Genomic DNA, 20,144 nt, shown 5'->3' with positions numbered 1-20,144 from the left:
TAGGGGGCACATACATTCACTGAGTGTATGAGCAGGCAAAGTAGTGCTGAGGATAAATCTCATGTTTTCTCTTTGGTAACAGACTGTATCTCAGGACTTTGAAGCAGGGTTTGACATCAGAATGTTATGCATGGAATGTGCTGAATATCAGGAGCCATGCTATTATAAACATGACAATTTGAGTCTCAGCTCACGAGTTTCCTTTTTAATGTATCTCTTTTCTTAACTCAAAGAGGACAATGGAGCTAATGAGGCCAAATAATTGTCTGCCATATAACCTTGAACTTGAAAGGTGTTTGCTTGGCCGTGAAAACTGCTCTGAATGCTTTTCACTTTCTAGAAAGGCCAAACAGTGCCACATGAAATTAAACTGAATGCAAGCATTTTCAAAAAGAAAATGTGAAGAATGTGAAGAAGTTCTTTTTTGAACTAACGCCTAGTTTTTAAAGCCTTATTCCTAGCAAATAAAATCAACACGGTATTTAAATAATTTCAGTACATGGATATTATTGGTGTTATTTCCACTGAATTATAACTAAATTGTCAGGTGCCGTTATAAACAAGCTCCATCAGTTTATTGTCTTGCTTGTTTTTGTTTTATAAACAATGAAATAAAGAAAAAAAATCTCTTTGCAGCAGTGGATTAACTGGAGCGATTGTGTAACTGCAGAGATGAATGAGGAGTGTGCTGCTGTTCTCATTTTCTCATCTTGATGAACTGTTATCTCAGCAGTGTCTTTAATTTGGTATTGGATGAACTGCAGTATAAACGCTATACAGTTTTGAAAAAATCCTCCGTGACCATCCAAAGCAGCTGGTACATGCCATCTTGTTGAGCTGATGGTTTTGATGGACTGGCATTCAGAATTCAAGTGTTTTTGCTTCTTGTCAGATGTCCTAGTGAGCGTTTCCACTCTTTTTAGGAATGAATCAAGTAGAAAAGGGTAGTCAAGGGGGTGAACACCTCAGTCCACCCCTTTCATCCCCTTGCCCCACTTTCTCCTAAATTTGATAGGCTGATGCAGAAACATGAGCATCTCAACCTATTGGAAGGCACAGAAACAAAACAGCATGAGTACAGAAGTTTAACAACCCTTAAGTGGCATGTCTTATAGGGATTTTACACAAAAATAAATGAAGAAATAAATTATGTCATCATTTACACAGCCTTATATCTTTCCAAACCTGTTTTATATTCTTTCGTCTGTGGAACACAGAAGATATTCAAAAGACTTTTCAAAATATCTTTTTTATGTCTCACAGAGGGGAAAAATTAGTCGTAAATGAGTAAATAATTTTTCATTTTTGGGTGAAATATCCTTTCAAGTTGCTCTTACATGACATACAAGATGCAACTACATTAGTGAACTTCAGTGAACTGTAAACATTTTCTTTGATTCATTAAGTAGAAAATTAAAATCAACCAAACAAAGAAATAAGTAAAATATGACTTAAGTCAGTGGTTCTCAATTCCAGTCCTGGGGCCCCTGCTCTCCACATTTTGCATGTCTCCTTACTTAACACACCTGATTGAGATCATCAGCTCGTTAGGAGAGAGATCCATGAACTGAACTAACGAGCTGATGATCTCAATCAGGAGTGTTAAGTAAGGGAGACATGCAAAATGTGCAGAGCAGGGGGCCCCCAGGATTGGAATTGAGAACCACTGACTTAAGTAACTGAAATGTCTCAACTTCAATTACCCATCTTCTTCTGTCGATCCAAGAATTTCTGCCGCCTGTCAGTCGGAATCTCATCCAAGCTGATACCGTGGTTGCTCGCCCTTTGTGGCAACATAACCAAAGTTATCAACTACCTACATTATAGACATCATCCTAAAAATGTACATACATATAGAACTAGTTTCTTTCTTACCCAGGAGTAAGGTCTGGTGGTACAGGTAGCGGCTTGTTGAATCCATCTCTCCCAACCAACCAGTATGTTTCCTCTACACCTTTACCCTGGTAAAGAATGACAAAAGCTCATCTGACAGGTTTCAGGAGATTCACGAGGCATTTAGTGTCATGTGTGATCCCAGGAGGTTTCTTGGCAAATGCTAACCTTTCTTGAAACATTTTCTCCTTCACACTATTTTATTTAATTTGTTTACTACCCATGCCTAAGGGTGGACATATGTGCAACAGTGAAGAATTCTGTTATATTTTTCCTAAACCAGTGGCTTTCATACACTGAAAAAAATAAGAAGTTAAATTTACTTAATTTTTATTTTGCAAGTTTTTACACAAATATTTTAAAGTAAAATTTAAATACAGAATTAAGTAAAAACTAAGTTATCTAAAATTAGTAAAGGAAATAAGTCAATTTAACGTGGCCAGGAAGAGTTTGATGAGTACTTTCAACTTAATTATTTTAAGTTTACCCTACAGTACTCAAGTACATTTCACGGTTTGTAAACTTTACTCAAACAACATGGCACTGAAAAAAAAAAGCGTATAAAGCACATGGTTAAGTTACAAGCACATATGTAAGCAAGTAGACTGCTCGTTATTTATTTTAAGGTAATATGTTGACTCAATACAGTTATTAACTGAATGAACACAGAGACCTGAATACTTGGTACATCATACACAATGATGGTGTCAATCAGTGAATAGTGTCTGAGTAAGAATGGGTCATTTTTAGTAAAAAATGAACTCCAGATGTCACAAAACAGCAAGTTACTTAACCTAACAACAAAAGCAACCACAAAACAGCCTAAATACATCTCGAAAACAGCAAAAAAAAAAAAAAAAATTACCTTATTAATCATTCATACCCAAGTGCATGATGGGAACAACAATTATGACCTTGATATTTACTTAAACAATTCCAAGTAAAATATACTTATAAGTTCAAACTTTAAATTCTACAATCTTAAATTGAGTACTAATATTGAATTTACTCTTATTTAAATTCTTGCCTGAACTAAATTATTTAATGTAGAAACTACATTTGTTTTTCTGTAGTATTTACTTCACCACAAAATCATTTTTATCAGTGTACCTATTCTGGAGGACCCCCAGCACTGCACATTTTGTATGTCTCCCTAATCAGACACACCCAATTTAGTTCTTGCAGTCTCTACTAATGAGCTGATGAGTGGAATCAGGTTTGCTAGATGATTTTTTTCTTCACACGTCTCTTGTTTCATCACAGGTGTGGTCTTCATCGGCGCTGATAGCATTGTGGGTAGCGCTATTGCGCTACAGGCGTCCCGAGTTCGAATCCCGACTCGAGGACCTTTCCCGATCCCACCCCTTATCTCTCTCCCACTTCGCTTCCTGTCAGTTCTGATCTGTCCTATCATAATAAAGGCGAAAATGCCAAAAATAAATCTTTTAAAAAAGTGTGGTCTTTACTTTATCTTCTCGATAAACAACTTCAACTTTAGAATAAAAAAAATAATAGGGACAACATTGTCTGTTCTGGAAATTATATCAGAACTTTGGAACAGATGTTATTCTAGAAATATATATCTGCTATATAATCATAATAATCACACAGCTAATTTTGAATTGGTTTATGATTATTTTACTATTTAAGATTATCCATTTTGACCATAGTTGTGCATATACAGTCATAACAGTGCCTGAACTGAAGAAACACCTATCATTGTTTTTGTTTGTTTGTTTGTTTGTTTGTTTGTGTGTGTGTGTGTGTGTGTGTGTGTGTGTTTGCATACCTTGAGCTCTGTCCTGCCCCTACTATCTATTTTGTAGCCAAGTTTGAGGCTGTTCAGGACATCAACAGTACTCTGGTTGACATGAATTCTGTAAGCTGTAAAAACAGGGACAGCAAAACAATTAAGAAAAACATAGCAAATTAATTAACATTACAATAAGAAGTGTTACAAATTAAACAATACTTGATCATTGCCAATATTGGTTTCTTGTGAACATGCAGACTCACTCAGGACATCAAGAACATATTAAGCAGAATTCCTCTTGAAAGTAATGATGTTTCTTGAGAAACCACTAGATGGCAGAATGTCCATAACTGCTTGACTGTTCACTCTGAGCCATTTTAAAGCTGAAGCACTGGACATATTACATCACTCAAGACATTCTGTCACTCTTCTGTTGATTTCAGATGATCTGGACAACTGTGCTTTAGTCATTTCATTGTATAGGTGAAAACACATAGCACTAGATGTATGATTTGTTTTGTGGCCTAATCTATGAAAACAACAAATATTTCATTTAAAATTAATTTAAAACCAAATTTGAAAAAAAAAAAAAACTTCTTGTACAATATGATATTTATAATAACAATAGTGAACTCTAATTTTGATGATTTAAACTAAAATTTACACTACAATTCAAAATATTGGGGTTAAATTAAATATTAAAATATTTAATTAATTCATGCAAAGCTACATTTTCAGCCGCAATTACTCAACACTATTATGTTGAAAACAGTTGGTTAATATTTTTGTGGAAACCGTAATACATTTTTCCTGGATTTATTGACGAATGGAAAATATCAAAAAAGCACAACATTTATTTGAAATAGAAAACATTTGTGATATTATAAATGTCTTTACTGTCACATTGTTGAATAAAAGTATTAATTAAAAATGTACTAAAACTTTAGAATGAGAGTGTATATTTTTAGGCATTGGCAATTTGTAATCGTGTTTCACACATTCTTCCACGTTCTTTATGAAACGTGTTCTAAAGTTAAAGTAAACGTTCTGGGATAAATGTGGCACAAGGTCTGATTAAAGGTGAGATAGTTCAGGGTGCTGTCGAGGCGGAGGAGTTCTAAGAGGACATTAGCTTTAAAGCAGAATTTTCTTTCTAATTTGGCTTATACTCTTAAGAGCTTACAGGGAACTCTGCACTTTAAGCCCTCTGAGCTTCTCACTGACATGCACTCACCGATCAGCACACACACAAAGTACTAACCACTGAGTCTTCAAACTGATCCTTAGCCAAAGACAAATTCCTGGAATCACGACTTCAGAGACAGCCACAAGCATTTGGATTGTTACAATCAGACACGTGCTGATGTATATACATATGAAACACATAAGTGTACTTACGCAACCCTGTGGATTCCATTCGGGAGGCTGTGTTTACTGTGTCTCCGAACAGACAGTACCGAGGCATCTTCAACCCAACTACACCTGCTACCACTGGACCTATCACATACACATGAATAGTAAGTTAGCACATTAGCAAGTGCATAGAATACATGTTGTGTCAGTCACACCTGTGTGAGCACCATGTGATCTCTGCTGAGTTGCAGGGTGGGGGAAAGGGCCAATGGCGTGCTAACTAATTGGATGAATCTGTTAATTGGATGATGCCCGGGATTTACATTTCACTTGTTCTAGGAATACACAGCCATCAGAGGATCAAGTGTAAATACGTTTTTACAATTAGCACGGTGTTCAGATGTAAGACAATTACATTCATTTGGACAGAGAATTGTATATTTCTCACTCTGATCTATGCATTTTCTGATACCATGATTGTCCGGGAAGTTTGATATACTGTATTGTTTCTTGTATTTTGTGTTTTTGTTGCGTTTATATTTCGATTTGTAAGGCACGTTTTGAGCTCTGGAAAAGTGCTATATAAATTAAACTTGTTATTATTATTCAGGGGAGAAATTATGTAGGCTATTTTATTTTTAACTTTGTGAGATGATGCATTTCATTTAAGGGCGTAAAGCGCTTGTAAAACCTGGTTTAACTGTACTCTTGACATAATCTGAAAATACTGGCTCTCTTATGGCTGCTACAAAGTTTAACCAGTTACATGCATTTTGTAAACTGCCATTCAAAGGTTTGGGGTCATTAAAGGGGTTGAATACTTTTATTCAGCAAGTATGCATTAAATTAATCAAAAGTGCCAGTAAAGACTTTACAATTGTTACAAAAATATTTCCATTTTAAAGAAAAGTTGTTCTTTTAAAGGGATAGTTCACCCAAAAATGAAAATTCTGTCAGTAATTACTCACCCTCATGTCGTTCCAAACCTATAAGACCTTTGTTCATCTTCGGAACACAAATTAAGATATTTTTGATGAACTCCGAGAGCTCTCTGACCCTCCATAGACAGCAAGGATCCTTACACGATCAAGGTCCAGAAATGTAGTGAGGACATCGTTAAAATAATCCATGTGATATCAGTGGTTCAACCGTAATTTTACTAAATTAATTAATTTAATTTGATTTAATTAATTTAATTAATTTTCCAAAGATGAATGAAGGTCTTACAGGTCTGGGAGTAATTAATGACAGAATTTTCATTTTTGGGTGAACTATCCCTTTAAACTTTCTAGCCATCAAAGAATCCTGGAGAAAAAAAAATGTATCACGGTTTCAACACAAATATTAAGCAGCACAACCACTTTCAATGCTGATAATAGAAGAAATTTTCCTTGAGCATCAAATTTTGCATATTAGAATGATATTTTGGAGTAATGTAGTAATGGCTGCTGAAAATTCAGCTTTACTATCACAAGAATACATTACCTTTTAATATATAGTAAAATAGAAATTATTTTGATCAAATAAAGAGCAAGAGACTTCTTTAAAAAACATGAAAAATATCTTTCAGAACCCAAACTTTTGAATTTTCTTTGTATATGTGTTTGTGTGCTTTGTGCTATTCTTACCAGAATGGAGTCCAATGCGGATTTTGACTTTGACGTCAGGCATGTGCCTCATTTTAAATGTTCCAATGCAGTGCAGAATGTCCAGAGACATGTTGGCCATCTCTGCGGCGTGACGGTTGCCGTTACGGTTTGGAACCCCTGATGCCACCATGTATGCATCACCAATAGTCTCTACCTGTTGATATGAATAATATATAATAAAATGTTACTTGTGAAATGCAAAACTATTTGTATGTGCTATAGATATGATCTCAAATTATATGATATTACATAAGTCATTTATTATTTTAATTTATTCCATCACAAGATTAAAATCCTTAAAAGAATGTCTTATCAAATGATTCACTCAAAGATCACTCTCAAAAATCATCACTGGGTTTGTTAGCCTATCAAAAGTTATTAATATGTACCATTTAGATACTAGTATGTACACTTTAGGTACTAATATGCAACTTTACTGTAGACTTTTTGTAGCTTTTTGATAATGAAAGAATCTACTCAATTTCCACAATATAAAATAAAGATTAAAAAAGGCTTATGCAAACCTTGTAGACATCGTGGATCGCAATGATTCCATCAAAATGTGTGTAGAGGTCATTTAGCAGATCGACCACTTCGATAGGTTCACTCAGAGCAGAGATGGTGGTAAAACCCACAATATCACTGAAATACAGCGTGACTTCTGAAAAGTGCTCCGGCTTCACTGGCTTCCCTGTCTTTAATGCCAAGGCCACAGATCTGAAAGACAGAATGGCATTATAACAAATAACAGAAATGTGAAAAGCAATCTGAACATCTGAAGTCAGACTCACTTAGGCAGCATCTGGGCTAGAAGAGCATCCGTTTTCTGACGCTCTACCTCTAGTTCTTCAGTCCTCTCTCGGATCAGATCCTCCAGGTTTGAGGAGTACTGCTCCAGCATCCTTAACATTGAGTCAATTATATTTGTCTTCTTCCCCTTGTTCACATTCTTAAACTGAAAGTTCGAAAAAAGGGACAGAAAACTGATTTTATGTTGTGATTTTTTATTTTGTATCATGATTTTTTTTTTCCCTGGAAGAAAAGTCTTTATGTTTGTTTATTTGCTTTCTTTTTTAATATCATGCATTGAAAATGATGCTAAATTATACCTGTGTGTGTGTGTGTGTGTGTACCTGTTTTTCTATTCAGGTGGGGACTTAAACCTGAATACATACAGACTCATGGGGACTCGTGTCACGGTGGGGACCTAAATTGAGGTCCCCACGGGTAAACAAGCTAATAAATCACACAGAACGAAGTTTTTGAAAATCTAAAAATGCAAACAATTTCCTGTAAGGGGTAGGTTTAGGGCAATAGAATATACTGTCTGTACAGAAGAAAAAGCATTATGCCTATGGAGAGTCCCCACAAGGATGGCAAACCAGACATGTGTGTGTGTGTGTGTGTGTGTGTGTGTGTAAAGTGATGTGTCACAGTTTAAAAATCTTCAGACACAAGTCTAGTTTATGTGCTTGAGAGAGAGAACGAGGGTATACCTGTTTGAAGATCTCCTCAAACGTGGGTCTCTTGTCAGTCTCCTCACTCCAGGCCTGCTTCATGATCTGAATCACCTCCAGCGGCGCTTCATCCACAGACACAGTGGGTCGGCACAGTGGTGGAGGAGAGCGCACCTTCTCTATGATTTCTGCACATAGAGATACACAACTTAGAACACTGTATTCATATCTGAATTGCTCCAAACCAACTCTATTAAATCATTGCCATCTTTGGTTTTTCCATTAACTAGGTGAAAACCTGAATGGTATGTGATTATGTAGTGGTATATGAGCGTGTCTGACCTTCAGGAGGCATATCCAACATGCAGAAGGGTGCACAGCGTGAGATAACCTCCTGCATGATAATAGCAAAGCTGTATACATCTGCTGCATATGTCCCCTTCTTCTTCAGTTTAGGATCCCGCAGGATCTCTGGAGCAGTCCAGAATTGATCTGTACCAAAAATACAGAGATCAGAGTCAGTCAGAAAGACTGAATATATATATAAAAAAGCAAGAGGAGATGGTGAGAACCTCTATGTCCTGTTACTCATCTCATGATTTAGCAATTTGCACATGAATTACACGTACCCTCTGGTTTGGTGTCCTCCAGGATGATATTTTGACAGTTGATGATTTCACTGAAGCCGTAATCCGTAACCTTCAGAACAAACCGACCATCTACCACACAGTTCCTTGACTTAAGGCGTCCATGAATAATCTCACGATTATGCAAGTACTTCATTCCCTGACAGGGAAAGATAAAAAAAAAAAAAAGGCCTTAGAAGGAAAGTGACAGAGAAGTATGAGGAGATGGGAGCAGGTGACATCTTTGACAGTTCATTAGTGAACAGCCAGTCATTCTTTACCACATTTTTTCATCCATATCTTCATCTTCTTACTGAGCTGTTTTTACTTATCCGTTCATCTATCCATTCATTCAACCAACCCTAAATTCCTCACCCTGATCAGGTCAAGGAGAAGAGAGGATTTGAACATCCAGTCCAGTCTCATTTCCTCGTTGTTGAGCAGGTCTTCCAGGCTGCCTCTGGTGCAATGCTCCGTAACAATGCCAAATATGCCAGTGTCCAAGAACAGACCCAGAAACAGGTTCAGATTCTCATGACGCATGTCTCTCAGCTAGAAAGAGAGAAGAGGAGGACAAGCAGAAGCAAAAAAGAAAAAGCAAAAAAGAGGTGCAGAAGACAGGATGGGAAGGTGAGTATAGTGTTCAGTTTTTCGTTTCAAAACCTGTCCACAACTTGTAAGCTAAACAATGAATTATTAACTTTCATTCACTACATTCACTTCTCTCTTACCTTGATAAAGATGGCCTGAGTGCTCTCACTGATTTCTGAAACAGAATCTTCACAGGGGCATTTCTTCAGCCAGACCCAGTCACCCTGACAGCACAGAATAATACAACTGAACATCCCCACAGGCTCATACAGAATCTGATGAACTTGTTTTTCAACTTTTCTGCACCAAATTTGATGTATTTCATTAAAAGCTGCAGTCCGTAAGTTTTGCCTCTTTGTCGCCATCTCTGTCTGAAAACCTGGAATTGCAGCTGCTTGCAGAATCATCTTGCTTCCGTGGGATGTGCTCTAGCACGGCTCCAGCGCGGATGAATCTAATGTTTTGAGGAATATGTGTTGCTGTCAGTCACCGCACTGGTGTGGATATTTACTGTAATTCGCAATCACAGATTCTAGCCTATTTCTTGGAATATATGACCCAAATAAGAATTTTATATATATATATATATATATATATATTATATATTGTCATCTGAACAAGTAAGTAACAAGTCTGCCACGTTTGTTCTGCCCAACTTAGGAAAAAACCATTAGGCCTACAATAAATTGCGCTATGAATGGTGATTAAATCTAACGATCGGTTAGCTCATATCACATCAAAACTGGCAAATTATTATTATTGTTATACTTCATTCTTATATTAATAATGTTAACAACATCAGCATTGCGTGACTATAAGTATAGTGTGTATTAGCGTGTAGATTTCAATTTTTGTACAGTCTAATCTCTAATTGTCATACCATTCGAATTTCATATTAAGAAATTCTTTTAACCCAAAAAGCAAACTATGCTCCTTTCGAACTGGTTTTCTTTAAAATACAAATCTTGTGTAATCCCAGGCTATATCAGGAGCGCATTTAAAACTGGAATATAATTTAATTTAATTCAAGTGTTTCATAAACACATAATCCTTTCTGGATTACAATCCACCATCAAAATTATATATTTAATTATTCCAGCTGCTGTGAGAAAAAGCTATAAACGATCCGCCACCTGCAGGATCCTCATATGCAATAGCCTACTAGCCGGGACAACTTCTTTATGTTTACAGACGTGACGTAATGATCGTGCCATGCTCGAATTTCCTGCGAAAACCTACCCGTACCACTCAAATTAGAAAACATTAACATCGGGCTAAAGTAAACTCTGCTGAAAAAAACAATAGAACCCTGCCCAAAACACAATAGAAAATGTAATGGTTTTAATGGTTATAATGGGAATTGTATTGGTTTTAATGGAAACTATAATGGTGTCTACTGGTATGTGATGGATTCTATTGGTGGGATGTTAAAAATGCCCAAAACACACTACGAAAAGGAATTTTGTAATGGTTTTACTGGAAAAAGCTAATGGTTTATAATGGTATTTTAATGGAAACCACTGGAATTTCTGTGATGGTTTTTTACTAAAAAAAGGTTAAAACTCTGTACAGTATTAATACTTTTCCACAACAACTGATGTACAAGCAATAGCTGTATGTTGTTCATATTAATGTACAGGCTACTTTATACTACATACCACTAATTTGACTGTTAGTGTATTTTGCCTGCAGTGATGAACAGGTTTTTGAAAGCTGAAAAATAAGCTTTTCTTTTTACTAGTGAGCATGGAGCGAGAAATGGAAAACATAATGGAAGCTTGTTTTCTCCATTGAATAAACAAATAAAAAAGGTAATTGCAACTTTGTATCTCACAGTTCAGAGTTATGTTACGTCCCCGGACGTATATAATATCATACTGTCATGTGTGACTTCTGCGCAATACACAGGGGGCGTGACATTGAGTGGGCGTTCCTCCGGCTTGTTGTAAAGTTAATCAAAAGTGAAATAGCCTGTTACTTGCTTAAAGTTGTTCTAACTGTTTTCCCCCCACAGTTTTTTTGTTTTGTTTTGTTTTTATGTTCAAAACTGTCGGTATTAAAAGGTAATCTGTAAACAGAGTAACGCCACTTTTGTAGGAAATGGGTGCCAGTTTCTTTGGAATAAGTGTATTTTCTCCTGGTTTTAATTAGGCAGGAGACAGGGAAGTGGGATGTATTTTTGTGTATTTCCTTTTGTTAAGGTAAGAGCGTCTAAATGAACAGTTTTGGTTTGTTTGTTGTTTTGGCTTCTGCCCATTTCTGAAGCTGGCATACTGGCTTGTAAGCGAAAAGAAGAAAAAAAAAAACTTGTTTGCTCCTACGATGAATGGATTGTCTCACAATTCTGATTTTATTTTGCGAGATATAAACTTGCAATTCTGAGAAAAAAAAAATGTCGGAATTTCAAGATGTTTACTTGCAATTGCCAATTTGAGTTTAGAACTGGCAATTGTGTGATTATAAACTCGCAATTCTGAGGAGAATTATACAAATTGTGAGTTATAAACTTGCAAAAATTCCTTAAAAAAAAAAGAGCCAGAATTGTGAGATGAAAAGTTGCAATTACCTTTTTAAAAAATTTTTATGCACAGACTTTTCTTTTTAAAATTGTGAATTTGTATCTCACAATTCCAAGTTTATATCTTTCAATTCATTGGTGGAGAAAAATGTGACAAACTAACTGGTTGAATTTTGTCTGAAACGTTACTTCCTATTAACTTACTGTTTATTGAATTGTTTTATACGTGCAATACCACACTTGGAATTATGTACATCAGTACATCAGACTGTTTTCACCTTCTGGTATTCAGTACAAATTCACTCTTTTTTTTTTTTTTGTGCGACTATTGCTTCATATAGTACCAAAACACTATGCTAACAACTTACAAAAGTGTATCTACACTGTAAAAAAAGTACAATATACGTAATAATTTGAAGGAATTTTCAGTATTTGGTTTTTACAGGTGTTTTCCCGTATTTTTTTAAATTATGCTTTGCATTGTGGGAACAAGAAGCTCAGTCGATTATCGGCGCGAAAACAGTGCTAGAGCAGGCGCCATTATTCACGGAGATAGTATCGGTCAAAATTTCATTTTTAAAGTCGGATTTCGGGTTTGGGGAACTGTTCTTACACTTCCGTGGTAAATTAGTTTTTGTTAAATGTAACATAAACTGTAACTTTAACTTAGTTGCTGTCTAGCTTGTTTGGTAAATGAATATCGGAGCCGTCATATTTAACACTTTCAGCACACTGTCACATCTTACTCGACGACGTGGAGGTAAGTTACTTGTTACAGTGTTCTCACTTTCAGTTTTATAATTAAAAGTTAGTTAACTTTATAAATGTTGCGGTGTATTTGTTACTGAGCGTGTCGTAAAGTAACGTTACTGAGGTGATGTTAAGCAGCTGTAAGAACGTTAAATCTGAGGTACAACTGTGTTTAGAGCGCTGTATGCCTTTAACAGGAGCTGGCAGAGTAATTGTCAAGAAAAGAAGACACCATTTTCGACTTTTTTTTAAGATAAGACTAGGTGAAGATCTGACATCGCAGAATTCTTCAAGGATAACGCCTTTTCTGCCAAACGAGGTAGGTTTAGACTTTTTATTGTCTTGTTTGTTAAACACACACACGAGAAGTTAATTCGGTAACATTACTGGTGCACCGAGTTCTCTCTCGCACTTACACGGACAAAAGCACGCAAAATTATGTAAAAATGACAATTTTTGGCGAGTGACAGTCTTAAGTTAATGTCTTGACTGATGTAAAGAGTTGGGATGTGTCAGGTGTGAGTCATGTTTTAAAGGGACAGCAGTTCATGAGATTCATGCTGTTTCTTTTCTAATGACAGGTCTAATTGCTGCTGCTGTACTGTACACCCCAAGCACCCCCTGCACCCCCTGAACTGTGAGATACAAAGTTGCAATTACCTTTTTTATTTGTTTATTCAATGGAGAAAACAAGCTTCCATTATGTTTTCCATTTCTCGCTCCATGCTCACTAGTTTTTGATGAAATCTGAGAGCTTTCTGACCCTCCATAGACAGCAAGGGTCCTACCACGATCAAGGCACAGAAACGTATAAGGACATCGTTAAAATGGTCCATGCAACATCAATGGTTCAACTGTAATTTTACGAAGCTATGAGAATACTTTTTGTGCGCAAAGAAAACAAAAATAACTTTATTCAATGATTTCTTCTCTCCTGGGAGAGTCTGCTGCCATTAACGAGAGTACCACAACGCATGCGTGTGCGTTCATTTGCCAGTAAACAAAGTGCAGCGTCAGCACCACCGTGGGTCAGAGAGCTCTCAGAGTTCATCAGAAATATCTTAATTTGTGTTCTGAAGATGAACAAAGGTCTTACGGGTTTGGAACGACATGAGGGTTAATAATTAATGATAGAATTATCATTTTTGGGTGAACTATCTCTTTACGTATATCGTAAAACATTGTTGACAAGATCACATGACAGATGCAATTGGAGACCACTGGAAATGCAAGTTTAGCATTTTATAAACAATGTTTGAACTGGAAAGTATTTGGAATAGCAGCTGATAATTCAATCTCAACCTGTTCTGCATGTTACTCTGTACTTCACTTTCACTCATTTCGTTTCTTGTCATTTCCAGTCTTCCTGTGAAGAAATCCTGAACGAGGGTCAAAGGTTGAGATGATGGGAACCTACGCTTCCAAGACTTTGAGAATCCATGTACAATTTGAGCTTTTTTCAAATCTCAACATGGAACTTGGACTGAACATGCAGAAAAAAAGTAGTTTCCACAAACTGGCACATGACAAGAGGTACTAAAAGCACACAAGTTTAGTTTAGTATAGTTGTATAGTATAGTTTCACATTGAAATGTGAGGCATGAGTGCATGAATCTTTGTTTTTTTGTTTTGTTTTTCAAATGCTGTACAAGAAAGTGTTTTTTGCAGTACCATGTCAGTTGTAGATGCAGATAATTTAGCATGAATTAGAGGTTAGTAATCTAATTTAAAGGGTTAGTTCACCCAAAATGTTATATGAAAAATCTTGTTCCAATCCTGTTAGACTTGTGTTCATTTTTGGAACACTAATGAAGATCCTTTTTAATGAAATCTGACAGCTATACCTTATTGGACCTTGAAATGGTTGTTGTATATAATAGTTGTCAATGGAGGGACAGAAAGCACAGAGATTTAATTAAAAATACTCTTTGTTTGTGTTCCAAAGATGAATGAAAATCTTATGGATTTGGAACAGTATGAGGGTGAGTAATGACAGAATTCACATTTTTGGGTGAACTGTCCTTTTAAATAATATTGTGTTCTTCTATAGGTTAAATGGTGTAAACACTGGAACATTTCACTTGACTATTGACTATAAGTCTATAGCAATTGTTATTAATGACAGCCCTGTCTTTGTATTAATTTTTTTCCCCCATGTATTTGAAAATATTTTGAATCTTGACTGTTTCACAATGAAGTTTATCTTTGTGACCACTATTTGGTGCAACACCAGTATTGTACAAGTCAAGTACCTGCTCATTCTGCATGTTGCTGTTTAAAACTAAAGTGTTCCACAATACAAGCATTTTCAGTGGTGCTTTACACATTGTTAAATTAATTGATGTAATAATATTTTGTCTTCACCTGTTTAAGGCAAATAAAAGCTACTGAACACAGTTTTAAGAATGTTTACATGAGGTAAAAATAAACCATGTTCAATTTGTATATATTGTGCTGGATGTATTTGCTACTAAAGATAGGCCTATGCTATAATTTTTTAGAAATTTCTGCATTAAGGATTGTCCGTTTATGGTACAGAAGAAAATGTAAATCTACAGAATTTTCCGTTTTAATGTTGAAGGAAATGTCCGTAAATTTAACAGAAAATGTCCTGGTAATTTTCTGCCAGTACATTATCCGTTTTTTTACGGAATTATTTTTTACAGTGTATGTCTGTAGACAAAAACGCACAAATTCCACATACCTCAAAAACAGCAACGTTGGATGTTTCAGGAGTTGACGTAATGTAACTGCGTCCTGAAACTGAGTGGTGAGGGGTTTTAACATCTAGTTGACTCTTCACCATACTCTCCTCATTAAGCTTCTACAAAGAAAATAGAGAGAATATGAGAGACATAGACAAACATCTGAGCGAGAGAGTAAGTTCTATGAAGAGACTCATTCCTGTCCTATTTAGTATCATCACACTTGCACATCACACACTAAAATCATGTTAAATTAATTTAAATTATTACCATACTCTCCTCATTCAGCTTCTACAGAGAGAGAGGCAAAGATAAAGTCTATGAGCCAGATAGAGAGAGATAGCATTTATGACTGACCCTCCTGCTGAGTGTGGTGTTGATGAAGACCAAGTCATCCAGTGTCAGTATTATCTTAGTGGGGCTTCCAATTCCTCCTCCACTGAATGCTCCTAATATCCCTAGCCCGTGTTTCCTGGACACATACACACAAATATTATTATTTGTTTATCAGTAATACAATCAATTTATTCAATAGAAGGTGGTTTGCTGCAACTCAAGCAATTCAATTCATACCTTATATGGAAAAATAATACACTTGCTCCACTTATAAACATACAGAACAAGAGAAAGAGGAGGAAAATGGTCACTCCATCCAAGCCTGCAATGAAAGGAAAAGAACAACAGACAGAATCCGTGGTTAAATATATTGTAGCTAATAAAATGTATGTGGTACAAGAATTTTTGCTTTCTCACCTCCACTACAAGTGACATAAGGACTGAACCAACAGTTTGAGTCAGTGCTCGGAGACGCTCCAGCAAAATGAATCGATTTCCCCAGGTACTTCAACCCTCCATATTTCCCATATGTGTGCGATGCTTCCAGGGCATGCGTGCGGTGTAGGCTGGACCCAGAGCCATCTGAATCCAGGACAGCGTAACGGGCCTGCATTCCTTCTCCATCGGTACCTGCCGATATCCGCTGGTTAAAGCCATTGAATTCAAATCCGCCCTCATTTTTAACCAATGTATCTCCTGATACCCAGCGCCCTCCACTCGCAACTCGGCTCTGCTCTGCAGCCTTGGCTGCATAATAGAGCATGTTATAGATGGTCCCAAAGAATGGAGAAACCTGCCAAGAAAAATAAAATCCTCAAAAACTGAACAAATAACATTATGAATCTAAATGGGATTCTAAGCTATTTCTCATACTAAGAAAATGTAATCAAATAATAAAAGTTTTAGTATTTTTTTTTGTAGTAGTTTTAGTCGAGACCTAATGTTTAAAGAGTTGGACTTGTAACCCGGAGGTCGTGGGTTCGAGTCTCAGTACAAGCAGGAATTGTAGGTGGAAGGAGTGAATCTACAGCTCTCTCTTCCACCTTCAGTACCCATGATGGTGTACTTGAGCAGGGCACCGAACCCCCCAATTGCTCCCCGGGCGCCACAGCAAAAAAATGGCTGCGCACTGCTCCAGGTGTGTGTTCACGGTGTGTGTGTGTTCACTATTCACTGCTGAGTGTGTGCACTTGAATGGGTTAAATGCAGAGCACACATTCCTACCATGACAAAGATGCTTTCTACATAACTATAGCTTTTCCTATCCCCATCCCTGTATTGATTGTTTAAAATGATACCTAGTTGTAAGCTCTAAGACAAGTTCAGACTGATTATTTTTCAGACCGATTATAGTTACCTCTTCAGGTGGTGTGCTGGTACGTATGTCATAGGATTCCTGCGCTGCACTAAAGGCCTCATAGAAGTTTTGTTCCCCTTGGTCCATGGTTATTGTCAGGACCCCATCATATGCTCGTCGCAGTTTGGTGTCATTGGCCAGGATTGGATAGTTCACATTTTTATATGGCAGTGAATACAGGAGGGTGTCATATGGAATGAAGATGTACCCTCGGTCAATCATTCTCATGTCCATTGCTGTGGTTAGCAACTGATACTGTTTCTCTCCACCAATCAGAACAGAGTGCATGCACATGATGACAACTGCACACAGAAAAAGAAGAGAGTTGAATAAGAATTGAGAATGTGCAAAGAGGACTGAGGAATAAATAAAATGATTAATAATTATTAAAACACAATGAGAGATATTACATAAATAGATATAACAAATTAATCTCTATAAAGTTCCTGCCCAAATTTGGATATCACTCTCATGGAAGAGGACACTAAAATTGCATTTAATTTTTTTAATTATTTAAATAAAATTAAATATTTAATTAAAAATAATTAAGTATAAAAATAAATATAATTTAAAAATTATTTAACTGAATTACTATAGATTACATTCTCAAACAGTAATTATAGATTTAATTATAATTTAATCTCAGTATATCTAAGGATGTAGAAGCAGATCATATTAACTGAAATGACTAACAAGTATTAAGTAGTTGTCTTTTTTTCATTCTCATTTTTGTTAAATTGAAGCCTTAAATGTCAAAATTCTCTGAAAAACTGTATTGGGCATTACATGTAATTTTACAGTAGTATACCATTTTTGGAAGTGGAAAAAGAATGTGAATAACAGTAAAGAACAGTGAATAACCGTAAATTGACATTCCCAGAATGTTTATTATTATTTTTTTTAAATAACTGTTTCTACTTAGTTGTGTACATTAGGGTTGTATGTTACATCTAATGTTGTTAAAATTAATGTTTATTGCATTATTTCAGTTTCATGTGTGTTACCATGATGGTGTTTAGTGTTTGTGTGAATGACACCTTCTATATAAGTTAATATTTAAAAGCTGCTTGTGATGGGCTTTGTTTCATCATGTGACTTTCTCATCACCACCTGCTTTTGGTGGTCATCAGTGTATTACAAAGGTACAAAACAGATTTCAGTACTTCGATAGGTTGGTATATTAACATTATATCAGTTAATGAAATTACAGTACTTAAATGTAAATTTAAGTTAAATTCATAAAACCTAAAACGTTGCTACTGTATTTTTACAGTAAAATTCTGGCAACCACAGCTACTATTTTTTTTTACCGTAAATTTTATGGAATCGTTTTTACAGTGTGGTAGAACTCACCCCTCACTCGATCGGTCTCCCGTATTGTCTTTAAGGCTCGCCGTGGCCCTTCCTTGTCCATTTCCATGGTAACAACCACACCAACTGGCAGACCAAGGGTACGCAGGGAAGCTGCCAGTTCATGCCCAGTTGCTTCCCACATGTCGTTCTCTGCTGTTATAATCCCAACATGTGCCCACCGGAAAAAGCGCAGCACAGAGAAGAGCACACGAGAAGACAACGGGAGCGGCCGCAGGAAGGTGGAATACATTCCCTCATTCATGTCAGCCTTCAGACAAGCCCAGGACAGGATGCCCTTGTTCCAATTCTTTGCCAGCAGTGCAGCAGCAGTGCAGTAGCCAGGGTTTGCTGGTCCAAGAAAGGCTGAACCGTAGCCCTCCAGCTCGGCAAAGCGCGCCAGGGCTTTCGAGCTGGAGCAATCCTCATTAATTAGTGTGTAATCATACCAGTAGCCTTTGTTGAGGTCGGGGTCTTTGTTTATTCGGCTCATGGCTAACCGTGCAGCCAGATCTGGCAGGGCTTTGGAGTACATGGGGTCACATGCCCACGGCCCTACAATGGCGATTTTGAAGGTGGTGCCCCAGGCCTCACAGGGCAAGTATGATAGCATGACCAGAGGGAGGAGAAAACAGTTGCCCCACCAGCTGCGGCTGCGTAGCACTGGGGTCGAGGACACAGGACACAATGAGCCATCAGGATTTTTTGCTTTTTGCTTTGAGCTTTGTTTTTGTCGTCTCTTTCCAGCACTAGACTGTTGCCATCGTGGGTGGTGGGACTGGCGAAGAAAGCTAGAGTTTCTGTGGTCATCCATTTTATTTTTGTTTTACTGTTAATTGTCTGGTACAATGATAAACAGGTGGCACTGAGAGGTGTTGTGCTGTATTGTGGGAATATTTGGTTAGCGACAGTATAAAGGCTGATAAAAAAAAACACACCCAAAACACCCAGCTCTCGATTTGGGTTCTACCCACTGAGGGGCACTAGCCCAAAACTATTGCACAATAACCAGCCATCACTGTCTGTTTTAGAGATGGAGGGGAAAAAGAAAAGGGATGAAAACAGAACAGAAAAAGACAAAGTTAGGATTTTTATATGGGAATATTAATATACAATACATTGTATCTCTTTTTACCACAGTTTACTACATGCAGTAGTGATGTGAGAGTGTAACATTGGCTCAAACATCAGCATCAGGGTCATATAACTGATTATGGTACCAAGGTCAATAGATCTATACTGCATTTCAAAAGTCAGTAAGATTTTTTGTTCCTTTAATACTTCTTTAATACTACTTTTCTTTAACAAATCTTAATACTTTAATTCAGTGAGGATGCATTAAATTGAATCAAAGTGACAATAAAGACCTTTACATTATTACAAAAAAGTATATTTAGAAAAATTAAATGAATCAAATAATCGTCAAAAAAAAAAATAAAAAAAATTAATGGTTCCCACAAAAATGTTCAGCAGCACAACTGTTTTCAACTTTGATAACAATAAAAAAATGTTTCTTGAGCAGTAAATCAGCATATTAGAATGATTTCTGCAGGATCATGTGACGCTGAAGACTGGAGTAATGGCTTCTGAAAATTCAGCTTTGTCATCACAGGAATAAATTACATTTTAAAATAAATCAAAATAGAAAACAGTTATTTTAAATTGAAAAAGATATTTCACAATATACTGTTTTTACTCAAATAAATTCAGCCTTGATGAGCATAACAAACTTCTTTCAAAAACATCATAAAATCTTACCAACCCCAAACTTTCAAATGGCAGTGTAATTAAAGATAAAAATAAATA

General features: G+C 36.4%; 1 protein-coding gene across 1 annotated transcript; it reads right to left on the bottom strand.

Moving 5' to 3' along the window:
* Positions 1 to 1,695: 1,695 nt before the first annotated feature.
* On the bottom strand, positions 1,696 to 19,165 carry gucy2d (guanylate cyclase 2D, retinal). The gene is made up of 18 exons (XM_058774860.1): positions 18,342 to 19,165; positions 16,989 to 17,290; positions 16,049 to 16,424; positions 15,869 to 15,953; positions 15,653 to 15,767; positions 15,295 to 15,414; positions 9,463 to 9,546; positions 9,107 to 9,283; positions 8,735 to 8,891; positions 8,448 to 8,597; positions 8,145 to 8,293; positions 7,440 to 7,603; positions 7,173 to 7,365; positions 6,628 to 6,802; positions 5,045 to 5,143; positions 3,683 to 3,777; positions 1,876 to 1,961; positions 1,696 to 1,783 (listed from the first exon to the last, which is right to left on the bottom strand). Exons 1-18 carry the CDS (start codon positions 19,150 to 19,152, stop codon positions 1,696 to 1,698), a joined length of 3,426 nt encoding a protein of 1,141 aa, XP_058630843.1. The 5' UTR covers positions 19,153 to 19,165.
* Between the last annotated feature and the right edge of the window lie 979 nt (positions 19,166 to 20,144).

The sequence above is a fragment of the Onychostoma macrolepis genome, chromosome 05 (genome assembly GCF_012432095.1).
Source record: "Onychostoma macrolepis isolate SWU-2019 chromosome 05, ASM1243209v1, whole genome shotgun sequence".
In the NCBI taxonomy this organism is placed as follows: domain Eukaryota; kingdom Metazoa; phylum Chordata; class Actinopteri; order Cypriniformes; family Cyprinidae; genus Onychostoma; species Onychostoma macrolepis.
The sequence above is the reverse complement of the archived record's forward strand: the minus strand, read 5'-3'. Positions and strand labels throughout refer to the sequence as shown.